Source organism: Saccopteryx leptura, chromosome 1 (assembly GCF_036850995.1).
Source record: "Saccopteryx leptura isolate mSacLep1 chromosome 1, mSacLep1_pri_phased_curated, whole genome shotgun sequence".
Lineage (NCBI taxonomy): Eukaryota > Metazoa > Chordata > Mammalia > Chiroptera > Emballonuridae > Saccopteryx > Saccopteryx leptura.
Window position 1 is genome coordinate 212657022 of NC_089503.1, and position 24954 is coordinate 212681975.

Genomic DNA, 24954 nt, shown 5'->3' on the forward strand with positions numbered 1-24954 from the left:
GGCCCCTCTCCCACAATCACTCCCTTCTGCGTTCTTCCTGACCCATCGCTATCGCCATCTGTCTTTCCTCCTGTCATGCTGTCCCGGCAGTCCACCGCTGCCATCTTCCTGAGCACGAGCCATGCTCTGGATGTTTTCCTATGTATTTCTTACTCTGCCAACCCCCTTTGTGTCCTCCTCTTCACATGACTACACATTCATTTTTAAGAGTCATTTCTCACATGTCTATTCCTTCCATGAAGCTCAGCTGTGCTCAGATTTTAGCAGGCACGAGACAGGTTAGCAGGCACAAGACAGGTCGTGGGTATTAATTTTTAAAAAATGCAGATTCCCTGGCAACGCCAGGTGATTCTGCTTCAACGGGTTGTAGCACTGGTAACAGAGGGGTAGGTGGAGAGCAGAGCACTTTCAGAGAAGCCCGCTGTCCCCGTTCTGACTGTTGTCCTCTTTGAACCCTGGGTCATGCTATACAGGGGTTCCAATAAAAGTTCACCCTTCTTTTTCATCTAATTGAATTTAGTGGAGTGATACTGGTTAATGAAATTATATAGGTTTCAGTTTACAATTATATAACACAACAGCTGTATATTGTATTGTGTGTTCAGCACCCAAGTCTTCTTCCATCACCATTTATCCCCCTTTACCCTCTTCTACCTCCCCCGCCCCTTTCTCTTCGGTAGTCACCATATTGTGGTTTGTGTCTACGAGGAGTGTTTTTGTTTCTTTTGCTTAATCCCTTCACCCTTTTCACCTCGCTAGACAACACCCTCCCCAAAAGTTCACTCTTTCTTATTTTAAGTTCCTGATCCCTAACGGAGTCTGATTCTCCCAAACCTGTGACAAAGCCACTCAGGCACTCCAGTTTTATCTTCAGCACAAGATGCGTCGGTTCCCTTCCCATTACCCACGTTGCCTCCTCTAATCTGTCCATCACCCCTTCGTCCCGCCCCCTCCCAATATGCCCCCGCCAGCCTCCTCTCCTGCCCGGATACATTCTGCAGTCCCCCTTGTGGGTCAGCAGCACAACTTCTCCCCTGCTCCGCAGTCAGTCTCTGTTGGAACAGACTTATGGAGCAGGCTTCAGCTCTCCTGATTAGGTCTTTTAAGGATGAGCACCTTATCTAGTGAGGTTGAAAGATTCATTCTCCACAGTAAAAGCCAATGTTGATGTCCAGGATGAAATAGTATGGTATGGGGAAAAAATACCGCCACTACAAAATAATTTTAAGTACACATAAATTTTGTCTACCTAGTCAGTGCCTTCCTCTTTAAACATGCCATATATTTTAACAGTTACAGCTTCTTAAATGGAAAGCTATGAGTATAATTTAATTATCGAGATAAAGTGAATACACATATAGCTAAACTCATTTTTATAGTGGTCTGAAATTTAAACTGAATCCAAACACTTGAATTAACTATCAATCAGACAAAACCAGCAGAAAAAACAAAATATTTGCTTGGACAAAAAATGTTTTCTAGGATGTAAATAATACAGCAAATTGTAGATAATGAAAATTGAAATTTCATAATAGTTTTTCAACAATTAAAGTGTATATATGTAAATTCTTTATCATCATGTAATTAGAACACACATACTTACATGTGCATGTGTGCATGTTGTTACTGGGGTGTCATATTTTGAAGATATAAAGAAAATAAAGCATGTCGTGAAATGATATTCAGAGTCATATACTTTAATTGCTACCAAAATACAATAAAAATGAGGATTGTATATTCTTGAGTATATATCCTACTTCAGTTGCTTTTTGCTGGTCCTTCTTGTGTCCCTGTCCCCTAATGTTGTCTTGCTCTGGGGCTCAGTCCTTGGAACTCTTTCTTTTTTCTTTTCTTTTCTCTTTCTCTTTTTCTTTCTCTTTCTCTTTCTGTCTCTTTCTCCTTCCCTTCCCTTCCCTTCCCTTTCTTTCTTTCTTCTTCCTTTCTTTCTTTTTTAAATCTACATGTCCCTCCTAAATACTCTCATTTAATCTGTGGTTTAAATACCTCAGTTGTGATCCCCAAATTCAGCTGTCTAGGCTAGACCTTTTTTCTGAAGTCCTATTAAAAACAAAAGCTCTCCAGCCCTGGAGCGGTGGCTCAGTGGTTAATGTGTGAACCAGGTGTGCCAGAGGTCACAGGTTAGACCCCCGGTCAGCACAGGTAGGAGAAGCAGTCCATGAGTGCACAACTAAATGGAACACCTAAGTGTAACAATGAGTTGATGACTGTTTCATTCCCTTCCTTTCCCCCGCCTCTCTCTTTCTCTCTTTTCATCAATGAAAAAAATTTAAAAGGAAAAAAGCAAGCTCTCCGATGCCCCTGTGGCTATCACACGAGAGGCCCTGTGTTGGTGGAGAGGCCAGTTGAGACGTCAACATGTCCTACGTGATCCCGCACTTGCACAACAGCTGGCCAGTGGGTCAGGCCATCCTTTTGAAAGAAAACTGAGCAGTAGTCTTTCATTTGGGACACAAATGTGGGCCCTACGTACATGAAAACTGCTGAGGTTCTGCAGCACGGTGGAGAAGCATAAACATTTTGCAGTTATTTATCTTGTGGAAATTACATTAGTACCTGACTGCAACAGAATGTATGAGCTATAGGATCAGGGGACTGTCACATTTCTCTTCAGGAATGAACACATCACGATTGGCCTCGGTGCCAGCAACAACCAGACCAGCTGGGCCACAGAAGACAAGCAGGAGATGGTGGACATCATCGGGACTGCGCACCCAGGCACCACAAACAGCGTGGCCTAGTCACGTGCCTGAAGGACTTTTCTACAAAATACAGATACTGAGCACTCCTGGGGGCTTGTGCTGTGGAGTCAATCCACGTGGAGATGTTCTGACCTCTGCAAAGCCTTTGAGGACGCATTTGGAGAGGACAGGAGGGTTGCATAGCCTCAACCCAGAGAAGGCCTGACCACTGTGCTTTCATATTTGCAAATATCTGTAAATCCAACAAAGCAAACGATACATGGTGAAGGAAACACGCCCCAAGCGGGCCCCTGGGGAGACCCCCCTGCTTGACCAGCAGCTCCTGCCCTCTTCCCTGCAGGGCCTCACAGCCAGTCCCTCTACAGCATCTGTCTCTTCGCTTTCTCTCCTACCTTGTCTCCAAAGTTTCAGAAAATTCTGCCTTTCCCTTCAAAGCACATGCCAAATCCAACCACCTCTTTCCACACTCAAAGTGACCACTCTGGTGCAAGCCACCACCATCATCTGCCACCTGGATTACTGCAATAGCCTACAAACCACCTCCTTACCTCCACCCTTACTCTAAGACACTGAAATCCGAGACTCCTGGTTAGGTTTGAAGGAGACAGGAGGAGAGAGAAGTAAAGCAGTTCTTCCCCGGTTCCCTGCCCACACCCCAGATCCTGGGAGTCCTTCTGCCTTTTAACCTACTCTTTCTACCACCCCGCCACCGCTGCTCCACGCCTGAACCCACTTGCTCATCCAAGCTAGTACGCTGGTAAACGGTGTCATGGACAAATACAGATGAGGGATGATGAACAGGCAAGGCTCAAAGGGGAGGAAATGACAAGGGGGAGGGGCCCAGGCGGAAGACGAGCATAGCGCACTATGACACACAGTGACATGCATCTGCTGCAGGCGCAGAACTAAATCTCCAGAGACAAATCTAGGGACAAATTCCACTTATCTTTTCTCAACTCAAGTACGATGTGTAAAAAAAAAACCCAAAAAACCAGAAAACCCTGGAACAAACAAACAAAACAATCCCTTGAATCCAGAGGGAGGGATAGACATGCTTCCCGTTTTAAATGAAAAAACAAAACAAAACAAAAAAAAAACAACAAAAAAAAACCCCCAAAACAAAACAAAGAAAACAAAAATCATGTGGGTAATAAATGAAAATTTACACCTTAGTGCATTTGAATATGCCCTCCTGGCTTCCCTGGGTTTAACAATGTGCTTCAGGAAATTGTAGAAGAAGAAAAAATAAAAATAAACAACTTCTCTGCTCTGGCCCATACAGTATTTTTTTTTTCCTCTTTTTCTTTTTCTAGAAGTATGGCTTGGAGACACAAATGAGAACAATACAGGATTTGTTCTGTTTACCTCCTATGGATTTCACTCATATAATTATTTTTTTTAATTATTTTTATTTATTTTTAGACTTTTATTTATTCATTTTAGAGAGAGGAGACAGAGAGAGAGACAGAGACAGAGAGAGAAGGGAGGGAGGAGCAGAAAGCATCAACTCCCATATGTGCCTTGACCAGGAAAGCTCGGGGTTTTGAACCGGCGACCTCAGTGTTCTAGGTCAATGCCTTTACCCACTGTGCCACCGCAGGTCAGGCTCACTCATATAGTTAAAGGAGTTACATGATCTATATACTTATATTGATGTTTATCTCTGAAACTGCTCATTTAAAAATATACTGGTTTCATGTTAATTTTACAATCAGCGTTTTTGAGCAAGGCTGAATTCTGCCATTTTTTATCTCTGTGATCCGTGATGCCAATGAATAGGGAAAAAAACCCTAAAATTCACTTCGATTCACTTTACTCTCAGAGGAAATTTACCCATCAGCTCTGATGACAGTGGCTCTTAGGAGCCCATGTTTTTGTTTGCAAGCTGTTATCTGCAATTTGTTGACCAATAATACTGCTTTTCTACATCTATCCTCTTCCTTGCCCCAAGGAAGTTTCCCAGACACAATTATACAACCTTCACTTCCTCCCATTGTCTACTTCCATAATCCCTGAATTCACTTGCTCTGATTCCCTTTGTCAACTTCCAAGGGGCTGGTCAGTTCTATTTTTCTTAGTTTGGCTACTGGTATTTTCAAGCTCACTCCTCCAGGAGTCTGTGGGTGAGGGTAGTAATGTCCTCCCCAGAATGCTGCCACCAGGGCTGGTAGCAGAGACGGAGAGAGAGGAAATAACTTCTTCGCCTCGTCCTCTTCCCACAAGCCCTGGCAGACTTATGACTCTGTATTCTTGCTGCGTGCACACATCCTTCAGGGAAGCCGTAGTTCCAGGACTGGCTTACTAACCGCTCAGCACTATAGCTCCTGACACCCCAGCTCAGTCATTTAGACGTGATGGAAAAGGCTGCCACAGTGCATTCCCCTTTCCTAGGTGTTTGTAGTTGGAGGTGGTTTCCTTTCACACCACCTAGTTTCTCATATTTGCTGGAAATGGCAAGAGGGTTTTACAAAGACATTTCTCTGTTTCTACAACTAGATAAAAAGGTGATCCCACCCAAAATAAACATATTAGCCTTTGAAAACATTCACCAATATGTTTAAATTGATGTCTTCTGTGTACATATAACTTTATGAACTCTTTCAGGCACATTTTTTTATATACATCCCTACACACCGCATGATCCACATACTAATTGGAATGTATAGCCTTCCACTCTGATGATGGAGAGCAGTTTGAGTCTCCAGTCATTTGAGTAGTTTCTAATATTTTACTATTATCAATCAAATCAATAAACATCTCTGAAAATTTTCTTTTTTTTCCTTTTATTATTCTTATTGTAGGTATACATCCCTAAAGAAGTGGTTTCCCTCGGGTGTATTGGGGGGGGGAGGAGCTATAAATAGAGAACCATTAAGGCTAAAGTCCTAGAAATAGTGTTACTGACTGCTGCCCACAGCAATTTTAGGTAGATTAAAATACTAACTGACCTGAGTGCAAACTGCCACATTGATTCACGTTTTATTTTAATAATACAGTTAAGTAATTTACTTTAAAAATTATCTTCTCATAAAAGCCCCAGAAAGATTGAATGGAGCAATTTTTAAAAATTTCTATCTGGTGGGTAGCAAAATCAATTCCCAGAAAGGTCATCTGTAGCGAATATTATTCGTTAGAACTATCATTGTTCATTTCTAAAGAAGATGCATTTGGGCTGAATATCTGCTGATGGTAACAGAGTGAATTAGTACGGATGACCTTGAGGGGGGAGAGAAGACTAATTTTCTACCTCTGGCTCCATCATTACCAGTATGAGTGATTCAATTTTTGGACCTCAGTATTCTCATCAATAAAATAAATAGGGGAATTTATGATGTCTGAGATTCCCTGTTACTTCTAAGATTTAAAGAATTCTTTATGGAGAAAAAAGCACAGACTCAACAAATGGTTTTCTTGTTTCCCAAAACTTCTTATCATATTGAATATATAGACAACCAAGCAATGGAAACAAATGGTTTATGTCCTCTACTCCTTTTCCCAGTGGCCTTGTCACTTACCCAGTTAGAGAAAACAGACACCTAAGACTCCTTCAGCCCTGTCTGTCCTCCCTCAAGTGAACGTACATCCTAAAAGTTCCCTAAAAACCCTTTCTGATTCAGTAGTCATCACTACCTCCTCTTACAATCACTGTTATAATAGTCTAATGTTTACCCTTAAATTCTTTCCCCAGTGTCACTCAAAATGTGAATCTGATCACGGTTAATTCTCAGACAAAAAGTGTCATTGAGTCCCCACAGCCTGCAGGAGGAGCTGCCAGGACTTGGTACAGCAAATAAGTGTCCTTCGGATTTGGCTCCTGTCCCCTTTTCAGCCTTAGACCCTCTCCTCTCCCAGAGGGCTCCCCTCGACGGTATCATACAAATACTTCTTCTTTACAAAGGCTCTTTGTTTTCGTGAGGTGTCCTTTTATCCTATTGAAGGAGCTACTGTATGTGCTTTTAGGTCATGGTCCCACTCAGTGAACCTTCGGGCTGAATCTGAAGTTCCTATTGAAACTGGATATGATCAAAGCAGGCAAAACAAGTGTTGTGGTCATTTTTTCCTTTCTTTTAAACAACACTGAAAGTAAAAAAATGATTTATATTTTGCGAAAGCTGCACAAGCCTTCAAAACACAACACAGGTGAATCACTGTTGCCAGGAGCACATCGATGCTGGACGTGATGGGTGAGCACGTGGGCTACACACATCCCGGTCTTTAGATAAAATACATGTGTAGTTAGAGTTTTGGTCCTCCTAGAAAGATCTCATGTTTATAGCATGAAAATCTCTATATTATAGTCAATTTTGTTTGTTGAAAGTTACTCAGGCCCAGATTTTCCCAGATCAAAATTCTCACAGCTGCATTCCCACCTTTATTCCATTTTGCAAATGTTTAATGCATTTGAGATTCTTCAAACAACAGTATCTGGTAAGCAAGTTGTAATACTTTTCTTCCTTTCAAACATATCCCCTGACATGGATTTTCTTTGCTTCTGGTATATACTAATTGAGGTTTTTTTTGTTTGTTTGTTTTTTACAGAGACAGAGAGAGAGTCAGAGAGAGGGATAGATAGGGACAGACAGGAACGCAGAGATGAGAAGCATCAATCATCAGTTTTTTGTTGCGACACCTTAGTTGTTCATTGATTGCTTTCTCATATGTGCCTTGACTGCGGGCCTTCAGCAGACCGAGTGACCCCTTGCTCGAGCCAGCGACCTTGGGCTCAAGCTGGTGAGCTTTTTCTCAAACCAGATGAGCGTGCACCCAAGCTGGCGACCTCAGGGTCTTGAACCTGGATCCTCCGCATCCCAGTCCGACGCTCTATCCACTGTGGCACCGCCTGGTCAGGCCTAATTGAGGCTTTATATATTTTTCAAGTTCAAGTCATCTGTATCACTATTTCTCCTTCTATCTCCATACCCATCATCTGAACTCTCCCAGGACTATTCACTTACATCTAGGTCAGTGGTTCTCAACCCTGGCTACCCATTAGACCCACCTGGAAAGCTTGTAAAACATACAGATGCCTGGGCTCCAATCCCAGGACTTTCATTTAATTTGCCTCGGGTGTTATCACGGCATGCCTAAAATGTTTTTAAAGCTCTAAATGTGATTCTAGAGTTCAGCCAAGGTTGAGCATCCCTGCTGTCTCTATTGATCTTAATGTGCATTATGGTTATTTGTGAAACTTTATTCCCCACTGGAGTTTTCAACACTTTCCATCAGCGACTACATTGGATTCACAGGTGAACCCAATGCCTGTTGAATTTGATCCATGGAATGCTTGTATGCTAAGTACTCTGTGGAGCACTCCAGAAGATCCACAATCCAGGAGAATGTCATCCCTTACTCAAAGACATCACAAAGTGTTACAGAAGTATTAAACAAGGACAAACCTAACACACCATAACCAGGACCTAGTAAGGCTATAAGAGAAGTAAAAATAAAGTATTAGGGCAGAGAGTCAAATCAACTTGAGAAATCAGGAAAACATAATGAGAGGGTAAAATCTTAGGATTGGCCATGCGTAGAATTTTGAATACAGAAATGTAATTAGTGGGGAGATGAGATCAGAAGAGTTTCTAGTAAAAGAGAACAGAGTGAGGAAAAGAGAAGAAGTGGGAAAGTGTAAAGTCCTTTAAGGAAATAGTTTTATAGCCCTTAAGAAGCAACTCCAGTCAGAAGGGGGTGATGAAGGTAGGAAGTCGGAGGGGTGAGGTCACAGGCTCGGAATGCTCAGTGGAGGAGACGGGACTCCATGAAGATTTCTGAGAAGGGAAGCAATGTACTCAGACACTTGTGCTTTAAAAAGATCAATCTGCCTAATTAATTCTCTTGTAGCTTTTAAAATACGTTTTTATGTGATCTAAATTACATTATATGAATACAAGCAAGCAAGGCTTTCTTATGCTAAAATCCTTTTCATCGTGTGGCCAATGCATTTATCAAACAATAGATCACTAAGAAACAGACACATAAATTACTGTACTCCGGTGACATTACTCATTGGCTTAACTGGGAAGAAATGAAGGTGAAGTACAATGGCTGTGGCAGTCCCCCTAAAAAAAAAAGGTCCAAAGACTTATCTCTATTTCTGAGAGGTGGTGTCAAAAGAAAAAAGAGGCAAAGAACATTTAGTTCACTCAGTGTGATTTTCTGCACTACCGCATGTCAATGACGAAGTCTAAGTTACCCACGTCACATAGTAACATTTACTTCTCCATTAGCACTTTTGACTAACAAATGCAGTATTTGTGGCTAAAGAAAACCTGCAGAAAAATAATTTGCATAGTGTGATATAACTTTAGTCATAACATCTTTGCTCAAGTCAGCTCTTATCTTGGTGGACAGGCTGATGTCACATTCATTGTGTATTACTCAGCAAGCTATGTTTGTCCCATACCACTGTCCTGGAGAGGGTACCAGGTTATTATTTTTTTTACTTTCTAAAAAATTTCATTGCATTTATCAATAAACTTATCAATAAAGCAATAGGATATATAACACATATAAAAAACCTAAGGTGAATCAATGTTTTTAAGTATTGAAAATACTTCTCTTTTGTTTTAAATTTAACCCTACAGGTATGTGCTTGTGTTTATATGTATATAAACATCCCAGTGAGAAGTGAAGAATACAGAAGAATTCAGATATTCATGAAGATCTTTAGAACAAGATATATTATTCAGAGTCTAACCATAAAACTCAACATTTATATTTGCCAGTAGCACATGGGTAAGATTTTATGAAATTATATGGTGAGGTTCCATGTTTCAGGCACCAAGGCTCTATAGGTTCAACTAGAATCTATGTGCCCTGTGGACAATATTCAGTCTTCTAATTGTGTTATATACTTTAAAATTGGCTTGAGAAAAAAAAATAAATTGAATTCTCAAGGTACAGATGTCCAGTTCCAGACAAGATAAAGTAAACACAATCTATTTTACTTCTGCTAATCACAAAAAATACTCTTGTTAAAACTTACAACTCATTTCTCAGAAGACTCAGAGCAGAGAAGGCAGACTGGCTGGGAGGTACGGGGCTAAGAATTGGCATGGCAGGGACAGCTTCAAGTGTTTCCTTGCCCACTGTATAACCCAGCGTGCGTGTTAGACAAGCACTCAGCACAGCAAATGCCAACTCAAAACAGAACCCAAGGAAAACCAAAGGACTAGTAAAAGAGGGGCCCAATAGAAAGAAAACTTCTAGCCACACCTGCCTATTCTGGGGTGAATAGCACAAAAATAGCAGGGTCTCTCCCCCACTCGAAGGGTGGGACAGCAGGAGCTCAATGAGAAGCACTGTTCCCAGTGGAAACTATGGGCAGAGACCATATTCCACCTCATTCCCATTTTAGTAAATACATGCATCTCTTTCCCCTTCGGGTCTGTGACCAGGCTGACTTCCAGCTCCCATGAACTAAACAGGAGGGGCCTCTCCCTGCAGGGGCCTGGGTAGAAACTCTGACTTCCCCTCCCTGTTGCAATAATGAGGCAACAGAACAGTTTTCTGTAGCAGAAGGCGTAACCTAAACGGGTGTGTGTGTGTGTGTGGTAATGGAACAGTTCTTTGTGATGATTACTATAATCTACACTTGTGATACAAGTTCATAGAACTACATATCCACCTCACTAACAAAGCAAAACAAAACAAAACAAATGAACAAAAAAACAAAAACAAAAAATCTGGAGAAATCTGAGTTGTATCTAAGTTATAGTATTAGACCAAAGTTAATTTCTTTAAAAGAAGAAAGAAAAATATATGTGCATTGTTAGTGTATATATTTATATAATAGTATAACAGTTATTCAATTCTAAGTTACTTTTAATACTTTTGTCCTGAACACGGAATACCTGATAACAAATGTGTTATTATGTCATAAATGTGATAAAACTTTAAAAAAAAAAGAAGGTTCTGGTTTTGCTACTCAAGTAGATTTTCTAATACTATTTATTACTAAACCAACTATGATGACAGAATAAAATTTCTCCCTAACTTTCAAAATTCAGGTTCCTAATCTAAGAAGAGTAACTACTTGGAGAGACAAGTTGCCACTCCTATCAGGACAACAATCGCTATGGTTTACGTATGTGCAGTCCTAGCCAGAGGGCACTAGAAGATAAACTTCACTGGTTATTTATGAGGGAGAAACTACTGATGCAATATTTTTAAGTAGCCAAGAAATCAAAAATTGAGGAGGTATACTGTAAAGACCAGTAATAACACTTTGGTTTTTGTGTCATGCCTTTTCCCTAAGGAATGTTTTCTCTTTTCATCTCATCACTTAACTGATAAGAGTTCTGTACTGATGTCTCTTTTTTCAAATGGTGCACTGAAACCACAGGGCAGTTTATACGCCTTGCCTCACACCACAGTGGACATCACCAGTGAGGTAAGAGTCATAAACTAGGACTCATGATCTCCATGAAGTATCTGGCTTTTACAGTTACATTAGACTACGTTTTCAGCTACATCTCTGCCTGGATGAAATTCCATTGAATGAGCAATAGTTGATCCTAGAACATGAACTATTTTTTAGTAGCTTTGTTCTCACAAACATTTTCTGCCAGACAGCATTCCTCAACAAGCAACATGCTCAGGCCTTTAATTTATTCTAATTTAATTTCTGCTTGAGTATCTTTTTTTGGAAGTTCAACAAAATTTAAGTTACCAAATAGGTTAGATATCAGAACTATTCATTATGATGGACCAAGTTTCTTTATTCTAAACATGTGTATAAACTTCCCCAAAGGGAAGATAACATAATCAATGCATCTGTTATCACTTACTTTCTTCTTTCCGTTTCAAATCTGTGAAGTAGTTTCCGAAGACCACCATTCTTAAATCCCTGAAAATGGGCTGCTGGTGCTCCCACAGTGATAACATCATACAGAGCATCTGGAACAGGAATGGACAGGGAGGTGAATACTCCGCAGACATTTCTCTCTGGCGTGCTGTTTGCACTGAACCGTACACACTGTCAGGAGTTTGAGACATTATTTTGTTTAATTTTGCAGGAATAACTATGAACTTGAATCTCAAGGGGGCAAGAAGAGCTAATCTATTTTCCTAAAAGCCACCTGTGCACCTAAGCAACTTCTCCTATTTCCTTGATTTATGACTACATCTTAATTATGTGCTACTGTGTAGAACAGTGTGTTCTCTCATTCTTCTGTATACTTACTGAGATAACGGCCTAATTGGTCTTTTGTGTATTTTACTTTATTGAGTTTTGCATCATTTAATTTGCAATCATATTGAAATTCAACAAAAATGAATCTTTCAACCAAAATTTACAGAGGAAAGAAGGAATTTGGTTCAAGGCCAGAACCATATGAGTGCATTTAACAAACATCTAAATAGAGTAGTTCCTGCCTGTGTATGCTAAATCTCACACAATTTTAATACATGCTTTATAATTTCCTTCGGTGACACAGAAAGAATAGACAAAATATCTCTTGATCTATTTTCCAGCAAGATACTTTTTAAAAAAAAAACCAAAGTATCCATACATTTAAATTGAAACTCAATCCTTTGATCTTGAAAGCCATCAAGTTTCATACATATTAATTTTATGGCTTCAAACATGCCATCATTTTAACATTGGCATGAAAAGTATCCCTATTAGAGGAAAGACAGAGTGAATGCCCTCTTGTTAGACTATACTTTATTTGAGAAACCTAATTTCAAAGTAGATCCTTTTCAAATTGATTTTGGTGTTGACACATTGGCTGTTTTTCAGATCTCATTTATAGGGAAAACAAATTATTATATTAGCTTTAGGTAAGCACCATAACTTTTCCATAGTAGTTCAATCTAAATGCACCTGAAATAGCCTTCTTGATAAAAAAAAAATGTCTCTAAAATGCAAGGTCACATACACACACACAAACCAGAAAACAACCCAAATTAACCCATTGATAAGGCAAATCCTGAAAAATCACTTAATAGATTGCTGGAATGGTAATCTCTTGCTTTTTTTTTTTTTTGTATTTTTCTGAAGCTGAAAACTGGGAGAGACAGTCAGACTCCCGCATGCGCCTGACTGGGATCCACCTGCCACGCCCACCAGGGGCAATGCTCTGCCCACCAGGGGGCCATGCTCTGCCCCTCCGGGGGGTCGCTCTGTTGCTACTAGAGCCACTCTAGCGCCTGGGGCAGAGGCCGAGGAGCCATCCCCAGAGCCCGGGCCATCTTTGCTCCAATGGAGCCTTGGCTGCGGGAGGGGAAGAGAGAGACAGAGAGGAAGGAGAGGGGGAGGGGTGGAGAAGCAGATGGGAGCTTCTCCTGTGTGCCCTGGCCGGGAATCGAACCTGGGACTTCTGCATGCCAGGCAGATGCTCTACCACTGAGCAAACCGGCCAGGGCCTCTTGCTCTTTTAAAACGTGGCAAATAAAGTAGAAGTCAGCTTATCTTAAAATAACAGAACATCAGACTTCTGTTAAATTTAAAGATTTTTTTTTTTTTTTTGTCCAGGGGATTTTAACATATGCTTAAGAAAAAAAGGGTTTCAGGTGTCAGTGAACATATACAAATTTTATGAGTGTCTCTGTTCTACTTCCTGGAAAGTGGTCACAGCTTTAGCAAATGTTTGTGAGATCACCCAAAAGTTATGAACTATAAACTTTAGTCCACCTTCATTTCTCCAACAGAAACCTGAGGACCTTGAGAAGTTACCTGCTTTCTCTAACATTCCCAGATCTTACACCCAAGGTCTTCAAACTCTGTCTCAGGTTGGAGAGCCAGAGCTTTAACTGACTGACGGTAATCTTGGTCATTGACCCTGGAAGCCAGTTCTGCCACCTGGAAGTTGTCTCACGTTGGGAAAGGCAACCACTCCAAGTCTGTTTCCTCAGCTAAAAGATATACCGTATTTCACCATGTATAAGATGCTTCCATGTATAAGACGCACCTTAATTTTGGGGCCCGAAATTTGAAAAAAAAAAGGTATTACATAAAGTTATTGAACTCAAGTTTTATATATCATAAAATTCATACAACTCCTCATCACTGTCAAAACTCCCATTCATTGGCTTGTGCTCATCTGTGTCTGATGACGAATCACTGTCTTCATATATTGCCTCGTATTCAGTTCCATCTATGGCATTTGAAATGCCACACTTCTACAAACACTGTATAAGACGCATCCAGTTTTTTTTAAATTAAATTTATTTATTAAATTTAATGCAGTGACATTGATAAATCAGGGTACATATGTTGAGAGAAAACATCTCCAGATTATTTTGACATTTCATTGGCTGTATACCCCTCCCCCAAAGTCAAATTGTCTTCTGTCACCTTCTATCTGGTTTTCTTTGTGCCCCTCCCCTCCCCCAACCCCTCTCTCCTTCCTCGCCCCATCCCCCCTCAACGCACCCTCCCCACCCCTGTTGCCATCACATTCTTGTTCATGTCTCTGAGTCTCATTTTTATGTCCTGTCTATGTATGGACTCATATAGTTCTTAGTTTTTTTCTGATTTACTTATTTCACTCCATATAATGTTATCAAGGCCCATCCATGTTATTGTAAATGATCCGATGTCATCATTTCTTATGGCTGAGTAGTATTCCATAGTATATATGTACCAAAGCTTTTTAATACACTCGTCCTCTGACGGACACTTGGGGTGTTTCCAGATCTTCGCTATTGTGAACAATGCTGCCATAAACATGGGGGTGCATTTCTTCTTTTCATACAGTGTTATGGTGTTCTTGGGGTATATTCCTAACAGTGGGATAGTTGGGTCAAAAGGCAGTTCGATTTTCAATTTTTTGAGGAATCTCCATACTGTTTTCCACAGTGGCTGCACCAGTCTGCATTTCCACCAGCAGTGCAGGAGGTTCCCCTTTCTCCACATCCTCGCCAGCACTTATTCTGTGTTGTTTTGATGATGAGCGCCATTCTGACTGGTGTGAGGTGATATCTCATTGTGGTCTTAATTTGCATTTCTCTAATGATTAGTGATGTTGAACATTTTTTCATATGCCTATTGGCCATCTGTATGTCCTCTTTGGAGAAGTGTCTATTCATTTCTTTTGCCCATTTTTGGATTGGATTGTTTGTCTTCCTGGTGTTAAGTTTTACAAGTTCTTTACAAATTTTGGTTATTAACCCCTTATCAGACGTATTGTCAAATATGTTCTCACATTGTGTAGTTTGTCTTTTTATTCTGCTCTTGTTGTCTTTAGCTGTGCAAAAGCTTTTTAGTTTGATATAGTCCCATTTGTTTACCCTTTCGTTTATTTCACTACCCTGTGGAGATAAATCAGCAAATATATTGCTCCGAGAGATGTCAGAGAGCTTACTGCCTATGTTTTCTTCTAATATGCCTATAGTTTTAAGGCTTACATTTAAGTCTTTTATCCATTTTGAGTTTATTTTTGTGAGTGGTGTAAGCTGGTGATCTAGTTTCATTTTTTTGCAGGTAGCTGTCCAATTTTCCCAACACCATTTGTTAAAGAGGCTGTCTTTACTCCATTGTATTTCCTTACCTCCTTTGTCAAATATCAGTTGTCCATAGAACTGTGGGTTTATTTCTGGGTTCTCTGTTCTGTTCCATTGATCTATATGCCTGTTCTTATGCCAGTACCAGGCTGTTTTGAGTACAATGGCCTTGTAGTATAACTTGATATCAGGAAGTGTGATACCTCCCACATTATTCTTCTTTTTTAAGATTGCTGAGGCTATTCGTGTTCTTTTTTGGTTCCATATAAATTTTTGGAATATGTGATCTATGTCTTTGAAGTATGTCATTGGTATTTTAATTGGTATTGCATTGAATTTATAGATTGTTTTGGGTAATATAGATATTTTAATGATGTTTATTCTTCCTAACCATGAGCACGGTATATGCTTCCACTTGTTTGTATCTTCCTTGATTTCTTTTATCAATGCTTTGTAATTTTCGGAGTACAAGTCTTTAGTCTCCTTGGTTAAGTTTACTCCTAGGTACTTTATTTTTTTGGTTATAATTGTGAAGGGGATTGTTTCCTTAATTTCTCTGACTGTTCATTGTTGGTGTATAAAAATGCCTCTGATTTCTGAGTATTGATTTTATATCCTCCACTTTGCTAAATTCATTTATTAGGTTCAGTAGTTTTTTGACTGAGACTTTAGGGTTTTCTATATGCAATATCATATGATCTGCAAATAATGATAGTTTTACTTCTTCTTTTACAACTTGAATGCCTTTTATTTCTTCTTCTTGCCTGATTGCTATGGCTAGGACTTCCAGGACTATGTTAAATAAGAGTGGTGAAAGGGGGCACCCCTGCCTTGTTCCTGATCTTAAGGGTATTGCTTTTAATTTTTGCCCATTGAGTATGATGTTGGCTGTGGGTTTCTCATAGATGGCTTTTATCATGTTGAGGTATGTTCCCTGTATTCCCACCTTGCTGAGAGTTTTGATCATGAATGGGTGCTGGATTTTATCAAATGCTTTTTCTGCATCTATTGAAATTAACATATGGTTTTTCTCCTTCTTTTTATTTATGTGATGAATCACATTGATTGATTTACGAATATTGTACCAGCCTTGCCTCCCGAGAATAAATCCCACTTGATCATGGTGTATGATTTTTTCCATATATTGCTGGATCCGGTTTGCTAATATTTTGTTGAGGATTTTAGCATCTATATTCATCAGACATATTGGCCTATAATTTTCTTTCTTTGTGTTGTCTTTGCCTGGTTTTGGAATCAGAATTATGCTCGCCTCATAAAAGGAGCTTGGAAGTCTTCCTTCCTCTTGAATTTTTTGAAATAGTTTGAGAAGGATAGGAGTTAGCTCTTCTTTGAATATTTGTAGAATTCAGTTGTGAAGCCATCAGGCCCTGGACTTTTCTTTATTGGGAGTTTTTTGATAACTGTTTCAATCTCATTTGGTATAATCAGTCTGTTTAGGTTTTCTGATTCTTCCAGATTGATTTTTGGAAGATTGTATGTTTCAAGGAATTTGTCCATTTCTTCTAGGTTGTCTAGTTTTTTGGCTTACAGTTCTTCATAGTATTTTCTTACAATATTTTGTATTTCTCTTGTATCAGTTGTTATTTCTCCACTCTCATTTCTAATTTTATTTATTTGAGCCCTCTCTCTCTTTTTCTTGGTGAGTCTACTTAAAAGTTCATCAATCTTGTTTACCTTTTCAAAGAACCAGCTCCTAGTTTCATTGATCCTCTGTATTGTTTCTTTAGCCTCTATGTCATTTATTTCTGCTCTGATCTTTATTATTTTCTTCCTTCTACTACATTTGGGCTTTACTTGCTGTTCTTTTTCTAGTTCTTTTAGATGCAGGGTTAAGTTCTTTATTTGAGCTTTTTCTAGCTTCTTAAAGTGTGCCTGTAGTGCTAGGAACTTCCCTCTCAGTACTGCTTTTGCTGTATCCCATAAATTTTGAGTTGTTGTATGCTCATTGTCATTCGTTTCTAGGAATTTTTTTATTTCTTCTTCGATCTCATTTTTAATCCATTCGTTATTTAACAACCTGCTATTTAGTTTCCATGTGTTTGAGAATATTTGAGCTTTTCTGTTGTGGTTCATTTCTAGTTTTATGCTGCTGTGATCAGAGAAAGTGTTTGATATGATTTCAATCTACTTAAATTTGTGGAGAGCACTTTTGTGCCCTAACATATGGTCTATCCTAGAGAATGTACCATGAGCGCTTGAAAAGAATGTATATTCTGCTGCTTTAGGGTGAAAGGTTCTGAAGATATCTATTAAATTCAGTTGATCTAGTGTGTCCAATAAGTCTGCTGTTTCTTTGTTAATTTTCTTTCTTGAGGATCTATCTAGTGATGTTAGTGGAGTATTGAAATCCCCTACTATTATAGTATTGCTGTTGATCTCGCCCTTTAAATCCACCAAAGTCTGCTTTATATATTTAGGTGCTCCTATATTAGGTGCGTAGATATTTATAATAGTTATATCTTCCTGTTGGATTACTCCCTTTATCATTATGTAGTGGCCTTCTTTATCTCTTACTATATCCTTTGTTTTAAAGTCCAATTTGTCTGATATAAGTATTGCTACCCCAGCTTTTTTTTCATTTCCATTTGCATGAAATGTTTTTTTCCATCCTTTTACCTTCAATCTATGTGTATCTTTTGTTCTAAGGTGTGTCTCTTGTAGATAGCATATGTATGGGTCCTGTTTTTTTATCCACGCAGTTACCCTATGTCTTTTGATTGGATCATTTAATCCATTTACATTTATGGTTATTATTGATATGTAGTTGTTTATTGCCATTTTGTTCTTTAAAGCTGTATTACTTTTTTTCTATATTCTTTTCCCACTTTGATCTGTTTACAATAGGCCCCTTAACATTTCCTGCAGCATTGGTTTGGTTGTAATGAATTCTTTGAGTTGTTTTTTGTCTGGGAAGCTTTTTATTTCTCCTTCAATTTTAAATGATAGCCTTGCTGGATAAAGTAGTCTTGGTTGTAGGTTCTTGTTCTGCATTACTTTGAATATTTCTTGCCATTCCCTTCTGGCCTCAAGTGTTTCTGTTGAGAAGTCGGATGTCATCCTTATAGGGGCTCCTTTGTAGGTGATAGCTTTTTTTTTCTCTTGCAGCTTTTAATATTTTCTCTTTATTGCTTAGCTTTGGTATTTTAATTATGATGTGTCTTGGTGTAGGTTTCTTTTTAATGGAGTCCTCTGTGCTTCTTGAACTTGTGCGAGTTTCTCCTGCATTAATTTAGGGAAGTTTTCAGCTATGATATGATTGAACAAAGTCTCTATCCCTTGTTCTTTTTCTTCTTCTTTAGGAACCCCTATGATGTGGATGCTATTTCTCTTTATGTTGTCACAGAGCTTTCTAAGAGTTTTCTCAGACTTTTTGAGTCTGTTTTCTTTTTTCTTCTCTGCTTTCATGCCTTCATTCCAGTTGTCCTCCAACTTGCTGATTCGATCCTCAGCTCTATCTATCCTGTTTTTAATTCCTCCCATTGTGGTCTTTATTTCTGATATTGTATTTGTCATCTCCATCTGATTCTTTTTTATACTTGCTATTTCTTTATTTAGGTGTTCATAATGACCATCCATTGTTGTTCTAAGATCCTTAAGCATCTTTATAGTTATTATTTTGAACTCCGCATCTGGAAGTTTGATTATTTCCATATCGCTCAGTTCATCTCCTGAAGGTATCTCTGTGGTTTCATTTGGATTACACTTTTTTGTCTTCTCATTGTGTTTGGGTGTTTTATTTGTAGAGTTTTTTGAGTCTAGCCTTGGTGTTGTCTGCTTCCAGTTTTCAGTTGTATTATTCCTAGGTCTTCTTGGGTTGGTATCAGCTATTATTTGTAATCCACTTTTGGATTTGGGCAGCTTTGAAGTCTTGATTTGTTTGTTTTCTTAACAGGTGATAGTCTTGTTTATTGATCTCAGCAGGGGGCTTCCTTGAAAGTGTATCCAGGAATGTGATGGGATTAACCTGAGACTCTGAAGGCCTCTTCAGCCAACTAATCTCTCTGGGGACAGGGTGTTTTCTCAGCTTCAGTAGGGGGAGGTGCATCTCAGATCTCCATGGAGACCTGAGTTACTGCCCCTCCTCCCCATTTCTTGTTTTTAGCTGTGTCTTTTTGTGCTGATTGGAGCTGGAGAGATGTCCGGAGATCTCTGATCCAGAAGCAATTCAGTACTGTTTTGTGGGGAAGGATCAGTCCCTCCCCCAGCTATGGCCGCCTCCAGCACGGATGAGTCATCTTTTTTAGTTCATTTCCTGCATTCCTTAGCCCCTAACAGTCTGTACCTCTCCCTGTCCTTTCCACTTGGTAGATAAGCTGGTCTTTTCAACACACCTCGCTCCTTGGTTGCCAGGCAAGTGGCTGTGAGCAATATTTTCTGCTCTTTTCCCTGGAGTGAGATCCCCTCTGGGCTCTCAGCCTCCTCCTCCCCTTCGTTCCTATAAGCAGAGGAGATTCAGGCGCTCCCTACCAGGTTTGTTGTGGCTTCTTCTTTGCTTCTTGGGTTTTGAAAGCTGTTCTTGTAGTTCAGAGTTGGTTTTTCACGCTGATTTTTCCTAAATTGATTTGTATTCCAGTTTGGTGGTGAAAGCTGGGCGTCTGTGCATCCACCTACTTCGCTGCCATCTTCCCATCTCGCATCCAGTTTTTAGAACCCAAATTTTTTGAAAAAACATGTGTCTTATACATGAGGAAATATGCTAGTTGAAAGTAGTTAAAAGTAAGATGCATTCAGTTATTATTATCTATGGTTATCATTTCTACCTAAAGTAATATCACCAACGAAGCAAAGAAAGGTGATATTTTAACTCATGCTTATTTCTCCATGAAAATAAACATTTTAGTCTGAAGAAGAAAGTGATGCAGAGATTCAATCTTCTGAAGAGAATTAGTTCTTATGTTTATTTAAATTATGCTGAGTGAAATAAGCCAGTTAAAGAAATATAAGTATCATGTGATTTCCTTTATATGTGGAATCTGATGAAAACAATAAAAAAATCAAAATAGAAACAGACTTGTAAATACAGAGAAAAGACTGACAGCTGTCAGAGAGCATGGGGGTTAGTAGGCTGGGTGAGATCAGTGAAGGGATTAAGCAAAAAAAAAGAAAGAAAAAACCTCACAGACACAAAGAACTGTATAGGGATTACAAGAAGTAAAAGGGGTTGGAGGAGAAGGGGTAAAGGGGGTGGATGGTGATGGAAGGAGACTTGACTTGGGTGGTGAACACACAATACAGTGCACAGATGATGTATTATAGAACTGTACACCTGAAACCTATATAATTTTATTAACCAATGTCACCCGAATAAAGTTAGTAAAAAAAAAAAATTAAATGCAAAAAGGAAAGTCATCATGATACTGCAATGAAATACGTTGCATTTCTGTTAAAACCTGAGTGACCAGCAATACCCAAAATATACAGAACTAACTAAAAGCTTTATGCGTGTGTGCCCCTAAGTGCAAACTAAATGCATTTTTAACTCAACTACCAAAAAAAAAGTCTATAGATTGACTGGATCCAAAAAAATTTGCTGTCTCTCTAACCTCATCCAGCAAGAAGGGAAGAATGAATTTGAGTGGAAAGAGAGAGCATTCTTAACTGTTGGAGGTTCAAATTTCTTACTTGTGTGAAATTTTTAAAAGCATTTGACTGCAAACAGGTCTCTAGGACCCACTGAGATCTTGTAAGAGGCCCACTCACATGAAGGGCCCTGAACTTAAGCTTTATGAGCTTCTTGGCGAATCCATAGAGTTTCAACATTTTCGAAAACTACTTGCTAGGCACAGAAACTTCCTCTTCATTCATCCACCTCACGAATCTCAGGAATTCTAGTCATCCCTGATGAAACCAAGAACCTTGGAAGAGGCAGGTAAAGGAAGAGAAGGAAGCTGCTCAAATACACCCCACTCCTCATAATCAACAGCTTTTATTTATTTTAAAGTCTAAAGAAAGGAATTTGTGTTTCTTGAATCCATTCACAGTAAAAAAAAAAAAAAAAAAAACAAAAAAAAAAAAAAAAACAACAAAAAGAAACTTTCAATGTTATGAACAAACTCTTTCAGATCCAAAGTTTTGACTGCACTTATTTTCCATCCTATTTTCTATTTATGAACTCATCTCTTTTAGGATTTTAACACTATATTTTTACCAAAGGCTATAAAATATTTCCATTTCTGGCTAGTTCCTCACTAAAGAATCCAAGTCCTAACTGTCTTGCAAACATCTCTGTCAGCCAGCTACTAAGCTTAACTTGTTTTCTTTCAGTCTGCCCTCTGTCCCCCACCCCTCCACTTCCTGTGACCAGAACAGACACCACATGCCTTTAAGCCTCCCGGACTATATTTCTCAGGATCTCAAGACCATTTTCAATTGCTCTTTGCTTTTTTTGCCTCAACATTTTTATCTGAACAGTTCCAACAACTTGACTCCCCAAATTTTACTCCCTCTTATCACTGTGCACTATCTTTAATTCTAACCTCCCTTGTTTCATGTGAGGATCACTATTGCCTCTTCAATCTTCATGTCTCTGCGTCCACAGGGCAGACTGCTGCTCCTGTGTGGGGGCCATTCCTCACACAGCCCAAAACATGGGCCTCGGTTCTCCTCATCTATTTCAAAGATTAGAAGACCAGCCAAATTTCTGTCATGTGTGTTGTAGAGGCTCAGCGATCATTAATAAATTAATAAACATTTTGAGGTTGAATTCAGTTTGTATAATTTGTCTTTAGATTATACATAGATAGTTACTATTCTTAATTGAAGAATAAAATGGTTAAGTACACTATCCAAAAAAATAGAAAACATATTGAAATCTGGAATATACTTATTCTTCCAGGGGAGGAAGATAACCATATATCTCTACAGAAAACATGTTCAATAACAAGGAAAGCGTAAAATTATCTCCAGGCAAAAGATTGAAATTAGACCCTTTGTGCAAAAAAATCAACTCAAAATGCATTAGAGATTTCAACCTCAGACCTAAAACTGTAAAACTCCTAGAAAAAATAACATAGGGAAATAGTTCATAATATTGGTCTGAACAATGATTTTAGATATTACACTAAAGGTACAAGTAACAAAAATAAAACTACACAAGTGGGACTGCATCAAACTAAAAAGCTTCTGCTGATGAAACAATAATGTGAAAAGGTAACATATAGAATAAGAGAAAATATTTGCAAATCATATATCTGATAAGAGGTTAATCTCTAAAATATGTAAGGTGCTCCTACAACTCAATACAAGACTCCAGGAAGTCTTAATATTTTGCCATTGTTATTTGACAATTATCAGTTATCAATATCACTGTACTGAAACAGCTACCTATTTTGGCCCCTTCATCGTTGAATTTCACTTGCAATTAATTACTATACAAATAAGATAGAGTTATGTATATCATGGAATTTATTTCCTGGTCTCTTAGTTTAGTTAATGAAAAATGATATACCCTTAAAGTACCATGTTTATTTTTGGCCAAAGCATACATACTCCTTTAAATTTAGTTAGAAGTAATTTCCACTGATTGTTTTCCTTTAGGAGAGAGCAGATATATAAAAAAGCCCAATAAAAAGTAAAATTTAAGGTAACAATCTGATCAGTAATATTGATCTGATTTTTAAAATTTCCCCATCTTTAAATTAGGTATCTTTGTGACATGAATAGCCTTTAACTGTGTATAATAAAAGCTTTCTAATTTTTGGTCCTAAGAGACAATTGTAGAAATCTAGGTGGGCATTTTATTTTACAGAAAATTTAAGCAATAAAGTTCAAGTTCCTTTTCCTTTTTTATAAAATATAATCGTGTCTTCTTTGATATTTATACCTCAAATATTGTCCTCGGTTTTGTGAAAATGGCATAGTATATATTATAATTGGGAAGAGAAATTCAAATTGTCTCATCAAGCTAAAGATACTAGGCTGATTTAAAATTTAATAATAGGGCTGCCGCATAACCTTTTAAAAGCCATTTAATAATAGAAATGAGATAATAAGACTATTTTTCCCAGAATATATCTTTAAAATTCCTATTACTATAAAAATAGTGCTAATAAAAAAATGTAGACATGCTGATCTCATTTCAAGGAACAATTTAAGTATAATCCCTGACTTCAAAATGGCCCACAGGATGACTTTGATGTGAATCACAAAGACCATAGAAATTTTTAAGGGAAATCTGTTTCAAAACAGCCCAAGAAATTTGGAATCATCATGAAACATATCTAAAGGTAATTATGTTTCACTGATGAGGTGATACACCCAGACTCTTAAAATGCAGAAATCAGGGAGCTCCTATCGTTTATTTCTTCCTTCATTGTACAGATTAGAAGTCTCAGAGGCAAAAGGTCAGCTGATTCATCCATAGCTACACAGAAAATTCTGGTCATGTTGTACCTGACTGCAGCTACAGCTTCATAATATCACATAGTAGGTTCTTTCTTTTACTTTCTTTCCTTCCTTCCTTCCTTCCTTCCTTCCTTCCTTCCTTCCTTCCTTCCTTCCTTCCTTCCTTCCTTCCTTCCTTCCTTCCTTCCCTCCCTCCCTTCCTCCCTCCCTCTTTCCCTCCCTCCTTCCTTCCTTTCTTTGCTATGTATTATAATATGCTATTATTTGTAATATATAAAATAAACATTTAATATCATAAGAATCCATATTTTATACTATTCACAACCAATTTTCCAAGAAAATAAAATTACCGAGATATAGGAGTAGGAAATTTTTTTCTTAACTTCAGGGTTTTGTTCTTGCTATTGTTGTCAGTGCTGTATCTCTATTGTTATGAGTATTCTATTTTGTTGTATTTAATTTGAGTAATGAATAAGAATGACAAATTAACTTAGTGGGTCAGAGGGCACCTGAAGTTAAATGGAGGTTATTTCATTTGTCAGTATGAGACATGATAACATTAGTTCTGCTCAGTTACTTGTTTCAAGAGCTAGACATCAGCCTTGGTAATTGGTAAATCTGCCTACTATTGTTTGTAAAGCTGCCTCTATCCGTATAGCAGGCACATTAATCAAAGGTGAAGAGATGCAATTTACTAATGGTAAGAATGAAAATTAATGTAGGCCATATCCAAATAACTCACCAGGGAAATACTAAGGCTTGGCAAATCTTACTTGCATCATTACCTTACAAAATGTTGTCGGTAATTCAGCTAAACATTTAAATCAGTAACTGTGGATCTTAAATAAACTTAACTGCAATTAAAAATCTGCTAAATACATATTCTATAATCAAGGAGAAAATTTGATTGACCACCATTTTCAACTTTTAATTGTTTTATTTTGAAAATAAGTAAACCAAAACTCAGAGCAGTTATTCACTTGGTCAATTTCAAAGAAGTAAAGTGGTAATAAGGCTCTAAAAATTCAATCATTTTCAATTTCTATTATAACATACATAGTTAGTGATCTAGTCTATAAGGCATCTACTTTACCTGAGTTCTTACTCCAAATAACTTTTAAAGTTATTATAAAAACATAAATATTTTAAAACATATAAATTATTTAATGTTATACATATTTTATGTATACAATATACATACTATTGTAATATAATTATATTATACAATAAAATTCAATACTTTCACATTAATTCTTGGCCGTTAGGATATCTAGTCCTTTCCCACATTTTCTCCTTAGCTCTTTAAAGGGAAGAATGAGTTTTTCTGAAAACAACTATGTCAGAAAACCTCCAGCTAATGAGTTGTACCCTAGGTCTATAACATCAAAGCCTTGCTTTTCTCTTCAATGCTTGATTTTGTTAA

At 38.2% G+C, this 24954-nt stretch overlaps 1 protein-coding gene and 1 pseudogene across 14 annotated transcripts in view; one reads left to right on the plus strand and one right to left on the minus strand.

Annotated features, from left to right (window-relative positions):
* Positions 1-24954, minus strand: part of INPP4B (inositol polyphosphate-4-phosphatase type II B) — a 611130-nt gene that overhangs the window by 106673 nt on the left and 479503 nt on the right. For all 14 annotated transcript variants that reach the window (XM_066385755.1, XM_066385735.1, XM_066385716.1 and 11 more), the window contains one exon: positions 11510-11618. In XM_066385755.1, the coding sequence (XP_066241852.1) occupies positions 11510-11618 (109 nt within the window). The remainder of the gene's footprint in view (positions 1-11509; positions 11619-24954) is intronic.
* LOC136389137 (thioredoxin-like protein 4A pseudogene) lies at positions 2377-2800 on the plus strand (annotated as a pseudogene).